The following is a 22,230-nucleotide window of genomic DNA, read 5'->3' as shown; positions in this document are numbered from 1 at the left end:
GTGCCTGCACTGGGGAGAGTTTGAACTGAGCCAATCAAAACTGGGAATGCCTGCTTTTCCCACAGGCAAGGAGTACCACCCCAAACAAGAAAGGGGCTGGTTAATTTCATTGAAGTCCCAGATATCCCCCGCCAGGCACCATTTGATGGGGGAAAGGAGAACAGCTCATAAAAGGACACTACAAGAGTAAGACTCTCAGGAACTATTGTTTGGGAACCAGAGGAAATGCTTAAAACCACTTCTGGGGGTTGGGCAGGCAACTTGGGCACCAGAGTCTCTTTTGATCAATCCAACTGAGCCCAGGCCTCTGAAACCGCTCATACAGAAAAGGCAACATAGAGCCCATCCTCATTAGTATAGTGGTGAGTATCTCCACCTGTAAGAAAAGGCAACAGACTGTATTCCATATCGACCTGCAATAGGTCATTTTATGGGGAACTAGAATCGGAGGATATGGTAGAAACAGAGAAGTTGGCTTTGAAGCAGAGATTAACTTTCCCATGGTGAGTGCCTGACAGCAAAATCTATAAATAAGGGGAGCAATCAATAGCCTGAGCTACACTAGCCTGCCTGCACCCTGAAGACTCTCTTAGGAAGATGCAGGAGTGAGACCAGGCAACCGCAAGAGAGAGGCAAAATAGTTGACAGGTTGGAGGTGGTCCACAGAGAGATTCAAACCAACCAGTTAAATTACACCAGGGGCCAAACCTAGACAGCTCCTAACATTGCTTACACAAAATTACCTCCCAGGAAACCCGAAATGAGCATACAAAACAGTGAGATTCAGACAACCTAAGCTGTCCAGATAAACTTCACTTGGTTGGTTTTTTTGGACTCAATTTACCACTAAAATACTGGGTAACCAGCTTGGAAAAAGTAGAGAAATATACCTGAGTGGACATATTTCCAGTGGGGAGCACTGAAGAAACATCATAGAGTCTGGAAAGAGGGGGAGGCATAGGAAGGGGGAGACCCCCTGAAACCTGTGCTGGGCTCCGAAGCCTGAGGCTTAGAAGCTGCAAAGTTTCCTCCCCTTGGGAGTGTAGAATGGCATCTAAAAGCTTGGATCTCAATCCCAAGCAGAGGAGAAGGGAAGGAGTGCCTCATGTGAAGGGCAGAGGGACTCAGGGGAAGAGTGTGCCTGCAAGGAGGAGACCGTGCCTTCCTACTGAAACAAAGAGTCTAATGGGAGCCACTACAGGTGTCTTACACACAGGGTGCTATCCATAGGAAAAGCAGTACCACAGTGTGTATCCCCAGAATAGAAAGGGGCCAGAGGTCTACACTGAACAGCCACATGCAGGGAACCTCTGCCTTCATGAAAGACATTGTGTAGAACCCCAGAAAGCATTTAATCTGTGTGGCATGGGGAAGGGGAATAGAGCCCTCCCACCTACAGAGATGGACTGTAGCTACCTGTGGGGAGGAGTTTTCCTCTAGCCACCTGAGCTGCCAGTGGGGTGATTCTGGGACTTTTGACTCTCCCTGAGGAGTTCAGGGATAGCACACAAGGAGTCACCCCAGCTTTACTGAGATCAGTGGTGCAGGAGAGCTCCATGGGGCAGACTTTGTAACCCCTCCTGCTTGGTGACTAGGAGCAAGGGCGCAGGGGCCTCGCAGGGCAGATTCTCTGCCTGTGAGTTCCTTTGCAGGTTTTTGAGTTTTTGGTTGCTGACTGGGCTTCCACCTTCCTGGCTTGAATCTGGCAAAAAGGCCAGCAAAAGCTGGGATTTATGTCTGCATTGTGGAGAGTTTGAAATTTGCAGGCCCCAAGCAACCAGCCAATTAGATCTGGAAAAGGTGGGGGTGGAGCATGCCTTCCTCTCCTGCAGGCTAGTAGCACCACCCCCAACAGAAAAAAGGCTGGTTGAGCTCGCTGAAGCCCCAGATATCTCCTGTAAGGCACAGTCCTGAGGGGGAAGGGAGTTCAACTCACAAGAAGACATTACAAGAATAAGACTCTAAGGGACTATTGTTTGGGAAATGGAGGAAAAACTTAAAATCCCTGCTGGGGCCTGGGTAGGCAAAGTGCTCGCTGGAATGTTTTTTTAATCAAACCCACAGAGTCCAAGCTGCTGAAACTGCCCATACAAAAGAGGCAGCATACTGAAGTCAATCTGAAACTGAAGCAAGACATTGTATGGGGAACTAGAATTGGAGGATAAGGTAGAGACTGAGGAGTTGGCTGTGAAGCAGAGACTAACTTCCTCACAATGAGTTCCTGACAGCAAAACTTCTAAGTAAGGGGAGAAATATCCCAAGCTACACTAGCCATCCTGCACCCTAAAGATTCCTTAGAAGACTCTGGAGTAAGACCAGGCAACTACAGGGGGGAGGCAAAATAGCTGACAAGTGGAGGTGGTTCACAGATCAGCCAACTACCTAAGGACACCAGGGCCAAACCTAGACAGCAACTCACATTGGCTGATACACAAGTACCTCCCAGGAGAACTGAAATCAGCACACAAAACAGTGAGCCTAAGACAACATAAGCTGCCCAGATGAAATTCACTTGATAGACTTTTTTTCTTAAAAAAGAGAAAGAAGAAAAAAATTTTTACATTTTTTTAATTTTTAAATTTATTTAATTTTTTTTAAAAGAATTTTGTTTTGCTTTGCTTGTTTTTCTGTTTTTGTTTGTTTTTTTTTCTTTGTTTTGCCAGAAAGGAGTGGCATGAAGTTCTTGAAATATTGAAAAGCAAGAACATGCAACCAAGATTGCTTTATCCAGCAAAGCTATCATTTAAAATTTAAGGTGAAATAAAGTGCTTCCCAGACAAAAAAAAAACACACAAAAACTAATGGAGTTCAGTACCCCAAAACCAGCATTGCAAGAAATGCTAAAAGGACTGCTCTAAAAAAAAGAAGGAATAGTGAGAGAAAGGTACATCAGCATAAAGGGGAAAATGGCATTAAATAAGTATATATCGATAGTAACCTTAAATGTAAACAGAATAAATGGTCCAATCAAAAGACATAGGGCAGCTGAATGGATAAGAAAACAGGATCCAAATATATGTTATCTACAGGAGACCCACCTGAGAGCAAAAGATTCACACAGGCTTTAAAGTGAAGGGATGAAATAAAATATTCCATGCAAATGGAAAGGAAAAAAAGTTGGAGTAGCAAAACTTCTCTCTGACAAAAAGACTGCAAAATAAAGACCATAACAAGAGACAAAGATGGTCACTACATAATACAAAAGTGATCAATCCAACAGAAGGATATAACCCTTATAAATATATATGTATCTAATATAGGAGCGCATATATATATATATATACATACATATATATATATATATATATATATAAAATTTCTTGGTGGACTTTAAGGGGAAGATCAACATCACCACAATCATAGTGGGAGACTTTAACACCCCACTGTCATCACTGGACAGATCAAGACAATCAACAAGGAAACACAGACAAATGACTCACTAGTTTTAATGGATTTAATTGACATTTACAGAATATTTCATCCCAAAGCAGCAGAATACACATTTTTCTCAAGTGCACATGAAACAGTCCCAAAATGGACCATATGTTAGGGCGCGAGGCAAGTCTCTGCAAATTCAATAAGATTGAAATCATATCAAGCATCTTCTCGGATCACAAGGCAATGAAACTGGAAATCAACCACTATAAACAATCTCAAAAATATTCAAACACATGGAGGCTGAATAGCATGTTACTAAACAATGAATGGGTTACCAATGAAATCAAGGAAGAAGTCAAACATTTTTTGGGAAAAAAAAACACACAAAAATAAACAGACAACAACCCAAAATCTATGGGATACAGCAAAAGCAGTCCTGAGAAGAAAATTTATAGCAGTACAGGCCTATCTCAAGAAACAAGAAAAGGCTCTACTAAAACATCTAACACAACAACTAAAAGAACTAGAACAAGAGCAGCAAGAAAAGCCCCGAAGAAGTAGAAGGAAGGAAATAATAAAGATGAGAGCAGAAATTAATGACATAGAGACTAAAAAAAAAAATACAAAAGATCAATGACATATCTATCACCTCACAGCTGTCAGAATGGCTACCATAAATAAATCAACAAGTGCTAGTGATGATGTGGAGAAAAGGGAATCCTAGTGCACTGTTGGTGGAATGCAGACTGGTGCAGCTACTGTGGAAAACAGTGTTGGGTTTCCTCAAAAAATTAAAAATGGAACTGCCTTTTGTCCCAGTGATTCCACTCCTGGGAATATATCATAAGAATCTCAAAACACCAATTCAAAACAATATATGCCCTCCGATGTTCATAGCCACTTTATTTACAATAGCCAAGATCTGAAAATAGCCCAAGTGCCCATCAGTAGGTGAGTGGATAAAAAAGCTGTGGTACATTTACAAAATTGGAATACTACATGGCCATAAAAAAGCAAATCTTATTCTTACCTTTTGAGACAGCATGGATGGACCTGGAGATTATTATGCTAAGTGAAATAAGCCAGTCAGAGAGAGAAATACCATATGATCTCACTAATATGTGGGATAGAATAAACAGAATAACTTGATGAACAAAATAGAAACAGAGACATAGATACATGGAACGGACTGACCGGTGTCGGAGGGTAGGGCTGTGAGGGGTACTGGATCAAAGAAGGTGAAGCGATTAGCTAAAGAACACATATGCATAACCCATAGACACACACAACAGTGTGGTGATGGCCAGAGGGATGGTGGGGGCTGGGGGGGTGTGGGGCAGGCAAAGGGAGAGAAAGTGGGACATCTTTTTAATAAAAATAAAGTTTTAAAAAAGGAACATCAGGAAAATTAAATGTTCTCTGTTTTCCAGCAGAAATTTATTTTGCAGTATTAATTTGATTATAATTTTGCTTTCAAGTGGATCACATTTACTTTTTAAGATTCTACTTCTAGATGATCTAGTGGCATTTAATTTTTATTCTTAAGCAGCATCCATTCTGCCTTTTCCAAGAATCAACTCCCAATATTCACTGGATAAGTACCTTTTTCTTCTCTTAGTCTACTGTTTTTTATGGAATTGACACCATCCCCATGTAGAGGGATGTGCACATAACCCAAACATATTCAATAAGATTGTGGCATATCCCTTCTCACTGAGACAGGTTCAAGAATAAGCACGTGTCTTGGCAGGGTGGCTCAGTTGGTTGTATTGTCCCATACACCAAACATTGGTGGTTCAGTTCCCAGTCAGGGCACATACCTAGGTTGTGGGTTTGATCCCCAGTCAGGGCTCTTAAGAGGGGCAACCGATCAATGGTTCTCTCTCACATCAATGTTTATCTATCTACCTATATCTATCATCTATCTATCTATCTATCTATCATCTATCTATCTATCATCTATCTATCTATCTATCTATCTATCATCTATCATCTATCTATCATCTATCTATCTATCTATCTATCATCTATCATCTATCTATCATCTATCTATCATCTATCATCTATCTATCATCTATCTATCTATATCTATCATATATCTATATCATTTATCTCTCTTTCCCTCCCTCTCTCTAAAATCAATAAAGATATCCCTAGGTTTTGGTAAACAAACAAAAAAGAGAAATGAGCATGGGACCCAGGTAGAGTCAATAAGAATCAATTTTGTGTCAGAATTTGTTGAAATACTAAGAAAATAAAATTTATTCATGATAATGGGGTTTCTGTGAAGAACCTGGAGCTTCATCCCTGGCCAGTTTTGCTCAGTAGTTAGAGCATCTGCCTGCCACCAAAGGGTTATAGGTTTGATTCCAGGTCAAAGGCACATACCTTGGTTGCAGGCTGGATCCTAGGCTCTGGTTGGGGCGGGGCATGTGCAGGAGGCAACCAACGGATGTGTCTGTCTCTCTCACATCGCTGTCTGTCTTTCCCCCCTTCCCTCCCCTCCACTCTCTTTGAAAATCAATGGGAAAATATTCTTGGGTGAAGATTCAAAAAAAAAAAAAAAAAAAACCAATCTGGAGCTTCTGGCAGACATCTTGTCCTCAAAAGAATGGAAAGTTTCCCCTTAAAGGGAAAGAAAAGCTAAAGAATCAAGACAAAACCTTCATGTCATTAACTGAGCACTTGAAGCAAACTCTACTACTGGACATTTTACTCATGAAGGCCCTTTGTAGGTGGGAGTAACTGATAAAGTTGTTGGTAAAGGCAAGAGAAAAATCTAAGTAGCAAACTGCCTAGTGCAGGGTTTGGCTTTTTTCCCCCCTCTTTTCTATAAAGTGTCAAATAGTAAATACTTTAGTTTTTGTGAGTAGTAATATGATCTGTGTAGCAACTACTCAACTCTGTTGCTGTAATGTGAAAATAGCCACGGACAACACATAAATGATGTAGCTGTGGTCCAATAAAATTTTATTTATGAATGTTGAAAACAGAAAGTTACACTTCCTTTCAGTTATTTTCAAGTTGAAATGCCCTCAGATGGTTAAACCTGTGGCTTCCTGCCTCAAGTCCCCATGCATCAGATGGAAAGAGTTAGCCCCTCTCCCCTTAGCACATCAGGTAGAAAGTTACCTAGCCTACTTTAGTAGATAAAATTCTCTATACTATAAAATAGTAGATTTTGTTGCTTATTGATAGTATTACAATTTTTTTCCTGGAGGGTAAACCAGTAATGTTTTAATTGAATTCCTTGGGGTGATGTTGATTAACAATGTTACAACTTACTTTTTAATATTTTTATTGATTTTTAGAGAGAGAGGAAGGAAGAGGGAGAAACATTGATGTGAGAAACATCAATTAGCTGCCTCCCGCACATGCCCAAAACCAGGGCTCCCTCTAACCCACAACTGCAGCAGGTGCCCTGACTGGCAACCCTTCAGTGCACAGGACAATACCCAACCAACTGAGCCACAATGGCCAGGTTTACAAATTATTTTTAAAGTTCTTAAATAATCAAGCTTTTGAGTACAGTAGGATTTTTTTTTTCATTTTAATAAGATAAACTCTTCAGTAATGATAATGGTTTGATCAATGCCTCTTATAGAACTAATTTCTTCTTCCTCCCTACATCCTAAATGCTTTGTTTATGCTGCTACACTGCGTGGCTACATCTGTTTCTCCAGTCTCACCATCTAATTGGGATGTAGTGTAACAGAAAGAGCAGTGAAGTTAATATCAAATACTTGGATTATAGTATTTGTTTTATTACTTAGCAGGTGTGTGACTTTACTGTTATAATAATCCCTGAATTATGACATGGAAGTATGAAATAGTTTGAGACATGGATTGGAAACTCAAAATATGTGATCTCTATGTCATTTAGTGGCTGTGAAGATAGAATATTGGAAATAAAAAATTTTGAACAAAAGGTCACCACAGACCTTAATAAATTAGTTAAACTTCCAGAGGCTCTGTTGTGCCATCTATAAAATAGATACAATGATGCTTATCTCTCAGGATTGTTTAAAGATTAACTGAGATATTGTATGTGAAAGTCTAGTTCAGTCTGTGGAAAATGGATGATGTTAATTAATGTTTCCTTAGGTTAGAATGCTCCCTCCACCACCACCCCCATTCCCCTCCACCACACCCCTCAAAAAATCTCCAAAATTCAAACGTCTTTAAAGAAGAAGCCCAAAAGACACTACTCTACAAAGCCTATCCAAACAACTTCAGTCCTTTGGTTAACAGTCCTGGGCTTTGGAATCAGAAGAGGCTCCCAAGTTTAAAATCAGAACTGCCATTTAGTAACTCCATGACCTTGGAAACGTTACTTATCCTCTCTGCATCTAGGTTTTCCATTTGTAAAATGAGATAATCACGGTACATATTTTATAAGGTTATGAAGTATTAAATGAGATGTGCACATTCGAGTACCTAGCTTAGAAAGCCCTCTATAAGTATTAAACAGTAGGAATAGAAGTAATAATAGAAAAGTTTTTTCTTCGGTAAAATGTGAATAAAAATGCCTTCTAGAGTATGGGAAAGTTCTGATGCTAAAGTCCTTTAAACTGTAATCCTGAACAAACGTAATGAATTGGTATATACCTTGAGATATTTGGGGCAAAGCTCGAACCTCAGTTTCATAGAATATGCTTTCCGTTCAGTGGGGGGTGGGAGCAGGTAATAATACTCACTATTGATTAGTAGAAAGTAAAGTACCCCGGATACAAGTAGCAGAAGACCAAAGAGCAGTATTAAGATCAGCACCCGCAGACCGGACCCCCATCATTCCGTGGCGTCCACCCCTAACGCCCCTCTTCGCTTAGAGCTGCGCAAGCGTACACTGATTTGCTCTTCTCTCCATCCTGCCCCCGCCTCCAAACCCCCACCACAGTCTGCCCCAACACGCAGGCGCATCTCCTCAAACTCGGTCCCTCCCATACATTTCTCTCTTCATTTCGTTCCCCCTCCTCTTCCAGCATCTCAGCAGGTTCAAACTCATACGTGTGGGTAGCGGGGATCGAGGGGTCACGTGATGAGCATCCTGCTGCCCAACATGGCGGAGTTCGACACGATCTCGGAACTGGAGGAGGAAGAAGAAGCGGCAACGTCGTCGTCGTCGCCGTCGTCGTCGTCGTCAGTATCAGGACCGGAGGATGAAGAGGAAGATGAGGAGGATGAAGAGGAAGAGGAGGAGGAGGAGGAAGAAGAAGAGGAGGAAGAAGAAGAAGAAGAGGAAGAAGAAAAGGAGCAGGAGGAGGAGACGCCACCACCGCCTCGGGTAGTGAGCGAGGAGCATCTGCGGAGATATGCCCCCGACCCTGTTTTGGTGCGGGGCTCCGGCCACATCACCGTGTAAGCGAGAGGGGGTTATGAGGTTTTAAAAGGCTGAGATTTGGCAACAGAGAAATGAGAAGGTGATTAAGGGGCCAGTGGAGTGGGGGAGGGCTTACTGAAGCATACAATTAGGAAACGACACCTTATGTAAATGGAGAAATCGTGGGAGCTAGGTGTATAGGAAGTGAGAATGCAAATGTAATTTACCAACGCCAGGTAAACAGTGAGCATAGGACCAGGGAAGTGAGTGGTTTGGGAGCCAGAGGGATTGGAGTAAGGGTGAGTGTCCTTGCTTCTCTGTGTATGCTGGCAAGTGAATACTCTTTCAACTGCAGGATGTATCAGAAGATTATTTGCTGCTAAGATTGGTGTCTGGTGGAATACGGTGACTGCTGTGACATTTGACAAGACCTAGACTTGTTTTTGTGTGTGTGTGTTTTTCAAAACAGAAATATGATATATTTTGTGAATAATATTATAGAATTCCCACGCACCTACATAATCATCCATACATTTTTCCTATCCAATCCTTACCGTATATAAATGAATACAGTTATCCTTTCCATGTCTTCATCCACCCTCACTGTGACTTTCCCCAAATATCACACAATTAGAGATTCAGGTTGAAAGGCATCTATGAAAAGTAGAAGGACTAATGGATTGAAAGTGAGGGTTCTTAGTTGTGAGTCCCAACTTTGCTTCTTTCGAGCCCTGTGACCTTCGTCAGGTTACTTCCCATTCCTGAGCTTTTATTTCTCCATCTGTAAAATGAGTTTTTTCAGATAGATGGTTTCTAAAGACTTTCAGCTCTGAGGTAATTTAAGATACTTGGGGGAGATTTTGTATGCCTGAATACTAAATGTGCAAATATTAAATATGTATGGAAATTAGTCCCCAGAAGCTGAGGAGGATTTTGTGAAAACTTATGCAGAGTGACTTTTTATAAAAATTGAAATTTTGGGTAATACTTGAGAAAATAAAAGGAGGAACCTCATAGAGTAGTAGTTGCAAAGCAAAAGGAAATGTTATTGGTTCTCTGGGCTTTGAAGGCTGCATTCTCATTTTTATGTGCTTGGGCTGTAAATACTTAAAAGTTTGAGTATTGGGTCATGCTCATCCTCTTAACTGTGCTATCTTTTTATTGCATTTTCAAAATAGAGCTTTTTTTTTTTTTTTACTATCAAGTCATGCTGCCTCTAATTTTGATAATCGCTCCCCTAGCCCCTTTGATTTTCAACTGAGTTTATATGTTTCTATTATCTGAAATCACGTTATAACATGTATCACCTCCCCCCATCATGTTAGCTTTTTTTTAATCCACACTGGAGGATATGTTTTACTGTTTTGAGAGGCAGACAGACAGACAGACAGACATAGATGTGAGAGAAACATTAGTCGGCTGCCCCTTGCACACGCCCTAACTAGGGACAGAACCTGCAACCCAAGTGTGTTCGTGAACTGGGAATCGAACCTGAGACGCTTCGGTGCACGGGACAACACTCCAACCAATTGAGCCACACTGGCCAGGGCCTATCATGTTAACTTTTGATTTTAACATGTCGAGTATTTTCTTTATAATATACTTTTGTGATCTTTGCATGAAATGTATTAAGAAAGATTTTTATAAATACAGGATGAGTTTGGGAGATTTTTAGACCTACTTTTTGGTTAGGCAATTTTAACAGTTTTTCTTGGTGGAAGAATGTAATCAATAGATTACAATGACCAGATGCCAGCTTTCTGCACTGTTTTACTTCCATCCCTTTTATCACTAGGGAGACATTTTTTTAACCCAAACTAATTATGATTCTGGCACAAAAGTTACTTCCATGCAGATTATTTAACACAACTGAACAGGAAAAGGTTTTTATTTCAGGCTGTATTTTATATTCCAGCACTCCTCACCCTCACTATTTTCTAAAATTCAGAGAACAGACAAAGAGCAAAAAACCAGAATTTAAGTTCCCTGAAACTTATTTGTGGTTCCATTCTACTCTTCACACAGTCGTGAAGTACTTACCAACCTATTTGTTATTAAAAGCAAAGCACTGACACTTGCCATGTGCAGGTCCTTATGATAGTTATAATATCTCTCCCAGCTTAAAGGCTCTGGAATTAAGAGTATGAAATAGTGGTGCTGGTAGCAACTGTTGGTATTAATCGAAGCTGAAACCTGAAAAGCAGCAAACCAGTAATTGCATTGCTAACCAATGCATATAGTTTGGAAAATTATTTTTTATTGTGCACATTCTCTCACCATTTGATGTCAAATGTCTGAGATTTGGAAAAAAAGATTAAATGTTTAGGAGAAAGTTTTACTTGATCTGAGACTTTGGCCTGTCAATGATAGGAAAACCTTCCTTATATCAGGTAAAGTAAGATCCTTAGGAAATAGTTCATCTAATTCAGAGACATCTAAAATATCAGGTTCTGTTTAATTTTTTTCTGGCATAGGAGTGTTAGAGTTGCCCTGTCTGAATGAAGTATTTCTTATTCTCTACCTCTTTTTGTTTTCAATTCTCTATGCAGTCATCTGTTCTATAGAGGACTTTGTTTCTTTTCAAAGTTTAAATGTTGAGAACCATCACCTCAAATGCAATATATCTTAAACCCAGCATTTTCCCTCCCCGCATTGGCTTTGCATTCCAGTTGCGCCATTTTTGACCCTGATAGCACCATTCTAATTTTCCGAAAATATTTCAAATCCTTAAGTCATGTTGCCTTTTCATTCTCTTTAAATTGTCCTATGCAAGTCTGTCCCAGAATTATGTCATCATGCATTTTGAAATGTATATTAGATTTTTAAATTTGTATCCATTTCTACTGGCACCACTCTAGTTTGGGTTGCCATCATCTCCTGCTTGAATTATTGCCAGAGGAAGCCACCCCTCCCCACTCCAATCTATCCTGCATGCTTGTGCCAAACTAATTTTCTTAAAGCACAGTTTAATTATGTCACTGCCCTGCTGAAAAACCTGCATCAGATCTTAATTAGGTCTGAATTCCAGTGCTCTCTTCCTCCAATCTCTAAGGTCAAGGAGTCTCTCCACTTGCCCAAAGCTCATCCCTCCACTTGTGCCTTCCATACTCTTCTCTTGCCGTCTCCTCTCAGATCGTGCTCCATCAGGCAGCCCGTGTCTCTCTAATACTCCTCTCTGCCTCTATGGCTCAGCCTATAAACATATTAAGAGTGTAATTCTTTTAAAAACAAAATAAAACAAAAGCCTTCATAGACCTGCATTCCCCTCTAGCTACTGTCTAGTCTCTCTTCCTCTTCCAAATTTCTTAAGAGTAGCTACATTCACCATATCCATTTTCTCTTCACCCTTCTGTAATCTGGATTCTGCCACGATGACCACAGATGAACTGACCTTAAGATCACCATGATCCTCTTGTTGCTAAATTAGTGGGCATCTTTTATTCCCTTTTTGGTCCTTATGCCTATGTATGATACTTATAATGACTTCGTCTTTCTTGGATACTTCTACTCCCTGGATCACAGACACACAGACCTTCAGAGGCAAGACAGGTCACAGAAAATGATGCAGCATGAATAACGATGGGTTCTTACTTGAACTGGAAAGTATATGATTTGCCTAAAGGTATTTAAATTCTGGTTTAAAAAAATGTTTTTTCCAGTCAAACAAACCCAGAAATTCCTTGACCACTTCACTCTCCTTGTTCTTGTATTTTTCTGGCTATATCTTAACTGTCTCATTCATGGGTTTCTCTTCTCTTGCCCTTTGAATACCAGTAATCCCCAGGGGTTTGTTCTCAGCCTACTATTATTCTCATTCCTTGTTTCCCCTAGATGATCACATCTTGACTCTCATGGTTTCAATGATCTGATGTCTCCCAAATATGTATCTCTGTATCAGACTCTTCTTAGACTTTTGTTTGGCTTTCCTCACCTTATGGCCCACCATTATCTTAAATTCAACATATTCAATACAGAAGTCATTCCACCCACACACCTTCTCACCCCTGTCTCAACGCCTCAAAAAAAATCCCATCTATTACTATATTCTCCATCTCAGTTAAATGTACCTCTACTGATCTTGTTATTTTTCCTTGGTTCCTCTTTCCCACTCACAATTTTCACAGCTAAGCAATCAGCAAGTATAAACAATATATGACCCAAACTTTTATTATTCTCCCTACCACCACTTCCTTAATTCAGGCCTCTTTCATCACACTAACTAGCCCTGCCTTCATCTTTGTCACCTTCACATTCATCCTTAGCCTGCTGCTAGATTAAGACACCACTTTCCTGTTTAAAACTATTCTGTTGTTTCCCTTTTACCTGCCAGATAGAATCTAAGCTCCATAATGCGTCACACACACCTGAACTCTGCCAACCTATCAGCCTAATCTCCTGACATTTACCCTTACTATTTATATTTTCCTGTTACTAACATGTTGTTTCTTATCTCTTTGCCTCTAAGATAGTGACTTCATCTAGTATTCTAGTACCCACTGCCCTCACTCCAGCTCTCCATATGTCACCAATTCCTGCAAGTATTTTCTACTCCCACTAAATTGTAAGCTGCAATGGCAGGAACAATTTCTGGTTCCCCCGAGTCCTCAATCTCTGCCCTAGAGTAGATACTCAATAAAAGTGAATTGAATAAATGTTGGTTTACTTTAGTAATACTCAATACTGGTTCACTTTATTTTATTTATTTTTTAAATATATCTTTATTGATTTCAGAGAGAGGGAGGGGGAGAGAGAGAGAGAGAGAGAGAGAGAGAGAGAGAGAGAGAGAGAGAGAGAGAAACATCAATGATGAGAGTCATTGATTGGCTGCCTCCTGCACGCCCCCCAGTAGGGATCAATCCTGAAACCCGAGCATGTGCCCTGACCAGGCAGGAATTGAACTGTGATCTCTTGGATCATAGGTTGATGCTCAACTGCTGAGCCACTCCAGCTGGGCAATACTGGTTCACTTTAATAACACCATAGTGCATATTATATTATAGGCCCTCGACAAATACTAGTTAATTGAGTCATGCTATGGAGAGTACTTGTGTTTCAGAGCATAAGTATATGTGGATACAGTAATATCACTAGTGATTGAGGGGGGGATAGGCAATGGCTTTACATCTGAAAGCTGTATTAAACAAGCCCATGTGTCAGAAAACCCATCTACTTGTATCTTCCTAATATATTGACTTTCTAGTTACTTAAACAAAATATTAATCTTTTAACATGTGATTAATTATAACTTCTTAAAAAGTAGAATGACCTAAACACACTAATTGTAATTCCAGTTCTGAGGGGGACATTATAAATGTGGATATCATAAGTGGACATTTGGGGATCTTTTTCCAAATTTCCAAAAAGATATGGCTAAATTAACTTCCATCGATTTGAAGTTCTAGAAACAAATAATGAAGTGTTTTTTGGAAGTATTAAGTGTTTCAGAAATACTATACATCTGAATGATATAATTTAGTATCTATGACTTTTCCTCTTGATATTTTTAGGGTAACTATTTGGATCCAATGTATTGAAATACAAGGAAAATTCTATCTCATGAGATTGTTTTTCTATTTATAAACATTAAACACACTCTGTATTACTTAAAATATGTGGATATTTACGCTTGATAGTACACCTGTATAGAGGTTAGTAGAGATGATAGGTTACCAATTCTCAGGTATTTATAAAATTGTCTCATTAGAGTTAATCTAAAAGAGCTGAAGTTATTACATATAGAATTGAAAAACGCCAAATTTGCCAAACTGCATTTCTGCAAAAACTTAGCACTAAAAATATTAATAATTCTCAAATCAGTGAATGGAATGCCTTTTCTGTTAATAGCTGTCTTTGAGAAATTACAGTGAAGCATTGTTAATTTGTGTTTGTATAAGGTAAATATTTTATAAGATTTTAGGCTTTGAGAATACTAAAGCTATGGTAACACTTGCCATTTTACAGTGTGGCAAGACATGATTGTTTCCATATAAAATATTAAAGAGATTTAACAATTTTTTTAAAAATATTTTTGAATCATATGGCATAGGTTTTCCTTTTCCTTGGTATAGTAAATAAAGTTCAGTGCACATGCTTTAGAATCAGTGTTACTATAAATGCATAGTTTTCTAGTTAAATCATGTTTCTTGTTGGCAGAATTTTACTATGCTTTTATTTGTTTTCTTAAACAACCTGAACACATGGATTTTAATTTGTACAAGGTTTTCAAAGGCTGATGTATAGCCATTTTCAAAAAGATTATAAACTGTGAAGGGTATAGGGAGGGAGAGAAGAGGGAAGAACATCTAAGAGGACCCACCTTTCTTTGCCCTGATTTTCTTTACTGTAAAGAATTGTCAAAAAAATTAAAATCTGAAGCATTGAAGACATTTGACAAATAAAATACAATCATTAGTAACCACCAGCTGGGTCCGCCTCAAACATGTAATAAGCTCTATATCTAATGAAGCCAATAAAATGACAGCATGAGCAGTTCCCAGGTGCCTGTTTGTCTAATGCTAAAGAACCCTGCACCTTGGCTAATGTTTATCACTTATCAGTACTATGGGTAGATGAGCTTCTCTAACCTTTATGGATTCACAGTTCTTAACTTAATGGTTTGTTTATGAAACAACTGTTTTTACTCAGCAGCAGCCATTTCAACATTTTTTAAATAGCTACTAAGTGAAATGTTGTGCTTAAGGTTATTTGAATTAAGTAGTCTTTTTAAGTGCTGAGTCTCTAATAGAGAAAGTTAAGTAAGAAATCCCTAATAGGCAAGAACAGGACTGCTGCCTTTTAGCCAAAATTATGAAAGTATATTGTAGTTAGTCTGCCTATGTTTATACCATTTTGAAATAGATGTATGTAGGCCATAAAGGAGTATTTTAAGAAGTAAAATAATACTTTCCTTACCATTTCTAATATACTTTTTATGTTTTAGAAAAATCAATCCATTTTTATATTAGAGTAGAAAAATAGTAATGTGAATATCGCAAATATTTCTTGAGAACTTGAGCACTGGGCTAAGCTCTATGAAGAATACAAAAAACAAAGTTCCGGTCTTGCTTTTAAAAAGCTAACAGGAAAATTGCCTTTAAGATATTTATATGGAGCCCAGCCGGGCGTGGCTCATCGGTTGAACGTCGACCTAGGATCCAGGAGATCGGGGTTCGATTCCCGGTCGGGGCACATGCCCGGGTTGCGGGCTGCAGCTGATCAATGACTCTCTCATCATTGATGTTTCTATCTTTCTCTCTCCCTCTCCCTTCCTCTCTCTGAAATCAATAAAGATTTTTTTTTTTAAGATATTTATATGGAACAGCAAAAAATAAAAATAAATTTATTAACTGTTGAATTGTATAGTACACATTAGAAGTGGCTATGAGTGTTCAGAGAAAAGGAGAATCCATAAAGGCTTGAGCATTCAAGGCATTGGCACTTGACTTGAGCCTTGAAGTCTACATAGGATTTAAACTAAGGAGAGGAAGCAGGATCAACTGCATGAGCAAAGACAAGAGCCAACACAACAGTGGCACCAGAAAGGAAGGAATCATAAGAATGATTTCAAAGGAACAAATACTAGGACTTGGAACCAACTGAATAAATGCAACATGCAAAAAAAAAAGTAAAAGGAAGGTCCAAAAACTAAACCAAAGTCTAGGTTAAAGAGAGTCAATATTGCCATTAATAAAGATGAGGAATTTGAAAAGGGCAACCAGTTTACAATAAAAGATAACATTTAATTTGAGACATATTTGACTTGTGGTATTATTATTTTGCAGCACAATATCCAAATGGAATTTTTAGTATTCAATTAGAGATGAGGGGTTAGAGCATACTGGAAAATATAGAACTAGAGATATAGATTTGATGGTCGTCAACATAGACGTAATTGTCAAAGCTATTAAATATAAATAAACTGTTATATCTTCCTTAGAAAGAGAAGCAGATGACTAAAAGCTAAATTTTGGGAAAAGGCAAGAGTGTTAGAGGAAAGCGAAAGAATGGAAGAGTGTTAGGAAGGGTGTGATCAACAGTGTCACAAGCTGCAATGTCAAGGGGAAGAGTTCTGAGAAGAGGAGGTTGAATTTGGCAACAAAGAAGACAAGATGAACTTGGAAACAGTAGAAAGGAAGGTTCATTTATCTTGTGATAAATGCAAAGAGGGAATAAGAAAAATAAGAATTTTTAAAATAATAGAAATAGTCCACAAATTTTGGTGGGTATATGTGTCTATATCCTCTACATATTTGATATCTAGTAAAACAATGACAGCTGGAAAAAGTTAAAATGGCAGCAATCTAATGGAGGTAGGAACATGTTAATTGACATTGCATCTAAAGGGCATTTAAACAAGATACGTAAATAGAGCTCTACTTTAAAATGTATCATGTCTACCTTCTAAAATGAGACCTATATATATTCCACAATATGAATTTACTCTTTGTGGAATAATAAATTAAATTACATCTTTTTGACTAGTGATAAAGTCACTATTTAGCTAAATATAATTTAAATGAATATGATTTTTGCTCTACTAAATATTTGTCATGTTAATATTGATTTCTGAGTTAACAGACAGTTGCAAATATATATTTAATGCTAGAATGTCGGTTTCTCAAACAGCATATGAAAGTTGCCATAAAAACTCATGTGCAGGGTGTACTATTTTGTTTTTAAGTTTGGTATGTTCTTGTGTCTATGTATAGATTTAAAGGGAATGTTATTATGAGAATATTATGTTCTTATTATATGTTGTACTGACACCTGGAAAAGTAATGGAAGTATTTTTTTAAATAAAATTAAGTTCTGTTTTCAATTGCTAATTAATTTTCTCAACCATTTTAAAATATAGAATTTGTTGTTATACAATACATTTTAAACATATAGGTATAGTATACTTATGCACAGATATGTGCCTTGCTACTAGATGCTAAGTAGAGAGTCTTTGTGTTTAAGACTGGCTTGTGTCCTTGAAAAGAAGCTATTATCATAATAATATGAGGAGAATATAATATTCTCACATAGAGTTTTAATAGGACATTGGATTCTTAAGGTCTTTAAAGTGACCTTAAGACCAAAGTGCCATAAATCAGTTAAATCAAACAGTATAGTAGCTTACTATTTAACAAACTTTTATTAAACACCTGCAAGATTCCATTATGCTACTAAAAATAATGGAAGATAGCAAAATAAATAAATAGTAGTTTCTGTTTTCCAGGAGCTTAATATAAGGCAAAAAGAACTTAAAGATTGCCATTTGAATTTTGGTTCAGCCCTTAGTAGTTATATAATTTTGGGCAGGTCATTTAATTAATTACTCTTTAGGAAAAAAATTTCTGAGTGTCAGCTTCTTTGTCTGTAAAGCCAGGATAGCAATACCTCTCTTGCAGAGTTGTGAAGTCTAGAAGTGGTAGTTTATTTACCTATCACAGTATCTAGCTCATAGTAAGCCCATAGTTACTGGTAACTTACTATTATTGCCTACCTCACAAAGCGTTCTCCATAAATGTTAGTATCTTTTCCTTTTTGCTTACAACTCATCAATCACTAACAAAAAATTGTAGCCACTATGATATATCATCAACATGTAGGAAGTGACCTTTGTTTTATGCCTTCTGAAATTAACAAGTATACAAACAAAGGCTTATAAAATTCATTTTGACTTCCTAGTACAGATTTCAGTGAGCATACTGAAGAGAGTCACAGCTTTCAAGGCTGGGATCTGTTTTCTTAAAATGGGTTGAACATATACATAAAAGTCAATCATAAGGATCGACCGTTGAATTTCTGAATAGTAACTGATCATGAGTTGTTAAAGTCAATGGTTCCAAAGGTTTTATTAGTTTTTATTAGGAAAATTTTCATATATACACAAAAGTAGAAAGAATAGTAAAATCCCCTCACATACTACCCATCAGCCAATCCCAACAGTTATCAACTAAAATGGGTTTTAACAGAAACATTTCAGTCAAAAATTGTATTTCCAGTTCTATATCAGTGTTTCTCTAATTCATTATTTTTAATCCCCTATCATGGATCTAGTTAATTTCTTTTACTATTAATTTGGGTAATAGTCAAATATTTATTCTCTATAAATATCTAAAATTATTTATAGGACACTTTTTAAAATCACAACATCAAAAGAAAAATGCATGGCTTTGTTTTTGTTTTTTAAAAAATGGGAGAGAGTTAAATATTCTGGGTAGAATATATTTTGTTCTGTCTTTGTTTTTAAGGTTTGGCTTGAGCAACAAGTTTGATACTGAATTTCCTTCAGTTCTAACAGGGAAGGTAAGTGAGAGTTTGCTTTGAACTTTTCAATTCTAAAAACATTGTTTTATGGCTTATTCGGTGTTTTGACAAATGTTTGACTCACTGGTAATGAAATCTAATAACAAGATGCCAGGGTACTTGGAGGCTGCATCATTAGTGACTGAAGGCTGTGCCTATGACCAATTATTTTGTTCATTGTCTGTTAATGCCAGCTATTATTTACTTGTTTAGTTTTTACAGTTTTGTCATTTTTCTCAGACCTGGTAACTATAACTGTTTTCCTTTAGGTCAGTAATTTCCAATGTTTTATTTTTATTTTTTTTCTTTCAGCCATTTATTTTTATTTACAGTTTGTTTTCAATGCAAATCAATTCCATAACATGAGAAGTTACTGTGAATCAAAACATTAATACACAAACACAATGTACAATCCAAAATAGATGTACAGCATTCAGGTATGAAACAAAGCGGAATGTTCATTCACACATGGTAGCTTGAGATCTGTTGTATATGGTGTTCCTGGGTAAGTTTCTAAAGATGGGGGTAAAAATTACTTTGGTTATCAACACTACTGTGACCATGCAAGATACTAGAACGTCTAAGCATCAGTATGTGACCATGTGAACAAAAGACTTTAGGAAGTGTTTATCTTCAAAAAGGTTTCTGCGCATCGAGGCAGTTGCAAAAAGATTTACTTTCCAGAATCAAGTCCCCATTAGGCTTAGGATCATGTTCTAACTATCTAAAAATATTGACCAATAAAAGAAAGTGTTCCAAATGTGGCTATTCCAATCCATAGATTTTTTTAAAAAGTATGTACAGAAAGTATAAAAGTTTTTCTGAATTTAATGTAACTAAGGTTCCAGTCTTCTTTTAATTGAATTTATTGGAGTCACATTGGTTACTAAAATTACACAGGTTTCAGGGGTACAATTCTATAATACATCATCTGTATATTGTATTGTGTGTTTACCACCCCAAGTCAAGTCTCCTTTCATTACCGTTTTCCCCCCATTTACTCCCTTCTACCTCCTCTCACCCCCCTTTCTCTCTGGTAATCACCATACTGTTGTCTGTGTCTATGAGTTTTTTCCCTTTGCTTAATCCCTTCACCTTTTTCACCCAGCCCACTATGACTTCACTTATATGTGGAATCTGATGAACAAAATAACCTAGCAAACAAAATAGAAACAGACTCATAGTTACAGAGAACAGACTGACAGCTGTCAGAGGGGAGGGTGTTAGGACCTGAGTAAAATAACTTCAGTCTTCATCTCCCAAATACCTTATTTACAGTTTTGGTTCCTTCACATATTCACTTTTTCAATTTTAAGATTTGTCAATTTTTTTTTAATATATCTTTATTGATTTCAGAGAGAGGAAAGGAGAGGGAGAGAGATAGAAACAGCAATGGTAAGTCAATCATTAATCAGCTGCCTCCTGCAGGCCCCCTGCTGGGGACCAAGCCCGAAACTCCGGCATGTGCCCCAACCAGGAATCCTAGGTCGACGCTCAACCGCTGAGCCATGCCCGGCCGGGCAAGATTTGTCAATTTTACCTTCAAAACAAATCATTTTTTAAATTGTAAGTATTCAATAATATGCAGAAATAAGAATTTTGAAATTAGTTGAGATTCGTGTATTTCAGCGCTTTGGAATTAGTTTAGTAAAATGAATCTGGCTCTCTTGTTGAATAGGAGTAGGTAATAAGTATATAAGCAAAATTTACTCATTATGCTTGGATTTGGAGTAGATTCCAATACATCATTGTCCTGGCACATATCAATTACTACATAAAAAGCCAAATGCACCAGGCCAGTGTTGCTCAGTGGTTGAACATCAACCCATGAACCAGGAGGTCACTGTTAGATTCCCCGTCAGGGCACATGCCTAGGTTGCAGACTCGATCCCCAAGAGGGGGCATGCCGAAACATCATTGATGTTTCTATCTCTCCCTCTCCCTTCCTCTCTCTGAAATCAATAAAAACGTATTTTTAGAAAAGTCAAATGCAGTGTCAAATCCAAAGCCTCAGAGGAAAGAGTTTGTTTCACAAGAGAACAGTGTGAGTGATAGTTTAACAATGTAAAACTTTATTTAGAGTTACATGGGCATTAAATTAGTACTGTGAATTTACAGTAACACCTGAAAAGTTCCTTCTAATGTACATATAAATAGAACCATTAATTTTGCATTACCTGTTTTATGGCCTTATAGCTTTAACAAACCAAATGAAAACTAACTCTCTTCCAAATCCCATCCATCCCTTATCTCTAGGTAAGATAAAATCTATTCATTTTCAATATAGAATCTTATGTGTCCATACTTGAGCCAGATTTAAGGAAATCATCTCTGAACTAATTTTGGATGTGTCTCTTCATCTTATACATGAAACTGCAGCAGATTTAATATCTACATTCATCATCTAGTCAAACCCTGCACATGCTCTTCAAACAAAATGAATCTGGGATCCTCAACATTTTCTGCGTCAATAAAATTAGGTGTGGAATTAGCGGATTCAATGAAGACCTGTTTTTTTCCTTGTCACACTGGAGGTCTAGATGCCATTTGGATTGGGTTTGGAAGATGGAGAAGTATAGATGATTCTTGGCCTGAGTCTTTTAACAGTAGAGATATAAAAGAGAGAACAAGATCACGAAGAGGATGGCTGTTGACTACAGAACACCACTTCTTGGTGGTGGCATTCCATGGACTTGGTGTAGTCGAGGTTTTGTGGGAGGGGTTACTGGAAGATGATTCAGCAGTTGTTTTATTTGAGAAAATCTGCGTGGGTAGGAGCAACACCAGAAGCAGTAGCTCCAGTTGGAACCTGGCTACCATCTCTCTCCCCATGTCCTTTCTGTCAGTGTGTGGCTGCATCTCACTCTGGATGTGGAGTGGATGGAGAACCCCTGGCTCCAGGCGGGTGCAGGCAATCTAATTTCCCATGTTTTAGAGTGAACAAAGTTATCATTGTTCAACATTGTATCACTCTTTTTGAAACTATCCTGTGGTCTGATTTTGTTATACATCCATAGCATCAATTAGCATCAATTTTTTGCTTATTTTTCTACCTTTTAGATAGTATGAGTTTCTAAAATTGGACTCACTGCAATAAATTATCTTTCTGTTTCCTGGTTCCTCTACATTCAGTAATTTCTTCTAAGTTGGAGATATAGTAGTCAAAGACTTCTTACGTTTTGAAACAATGTTTTCCTACAGCAGTAATGCTAACTTCTCAGTACAAAGGATAAGGCTCT

The 22,230-nt window shown here is 37.8% G+C and overlaps 1 protein-coding gene across 1 annotated transcript in view; it reads left to right on the top strand.

Annotated features, from left to right (window-relative positions):
* Positions 1 to 8,364: 8,364 nt before the first annotated feature.
* Positions 8,365 to 22,230, top strand: part of CHIC1 (cysteine rich hydrophobic domain 1) — a 72,322-nt gene continuing 58,456 nt past the window's right edge. Inside the window, exons 1-2 of the mRNA XM_087813479.1 lie at positions 8,365 to 8,736; positions 18,937 to 18,991. Of these exons, the coding sequence (XP_087669605.1) occupies positions 8,417 to 8,736; positions 18,937 to 18,991 (375 nt within the window). The 5' untranslated portion in view covers positions 8,365 to 8,416. The remainder of the gene's footprint in view (positions 8,737 to 18,936; positions 18,992 to 22,230) is intronic.

Source organism: Miniopterus natalensis, chromosome X, assembly GCF_054644295.1.
Source record: "Miniopterus natalensis isolate mMinNat1 chromosome X, mMinNat1.hap1, whole genome shotgun sequence".
NCBI classification, from domain to species: Eukaryota; Metazoa; Chordata; class Mammalia; order Chiroptera; family Miniopteridae; genus Miniopterus; species Miniopterus natalensis.
This window is presented reverse-complemented; position numbering and strand designations above follow the sequence as displayed.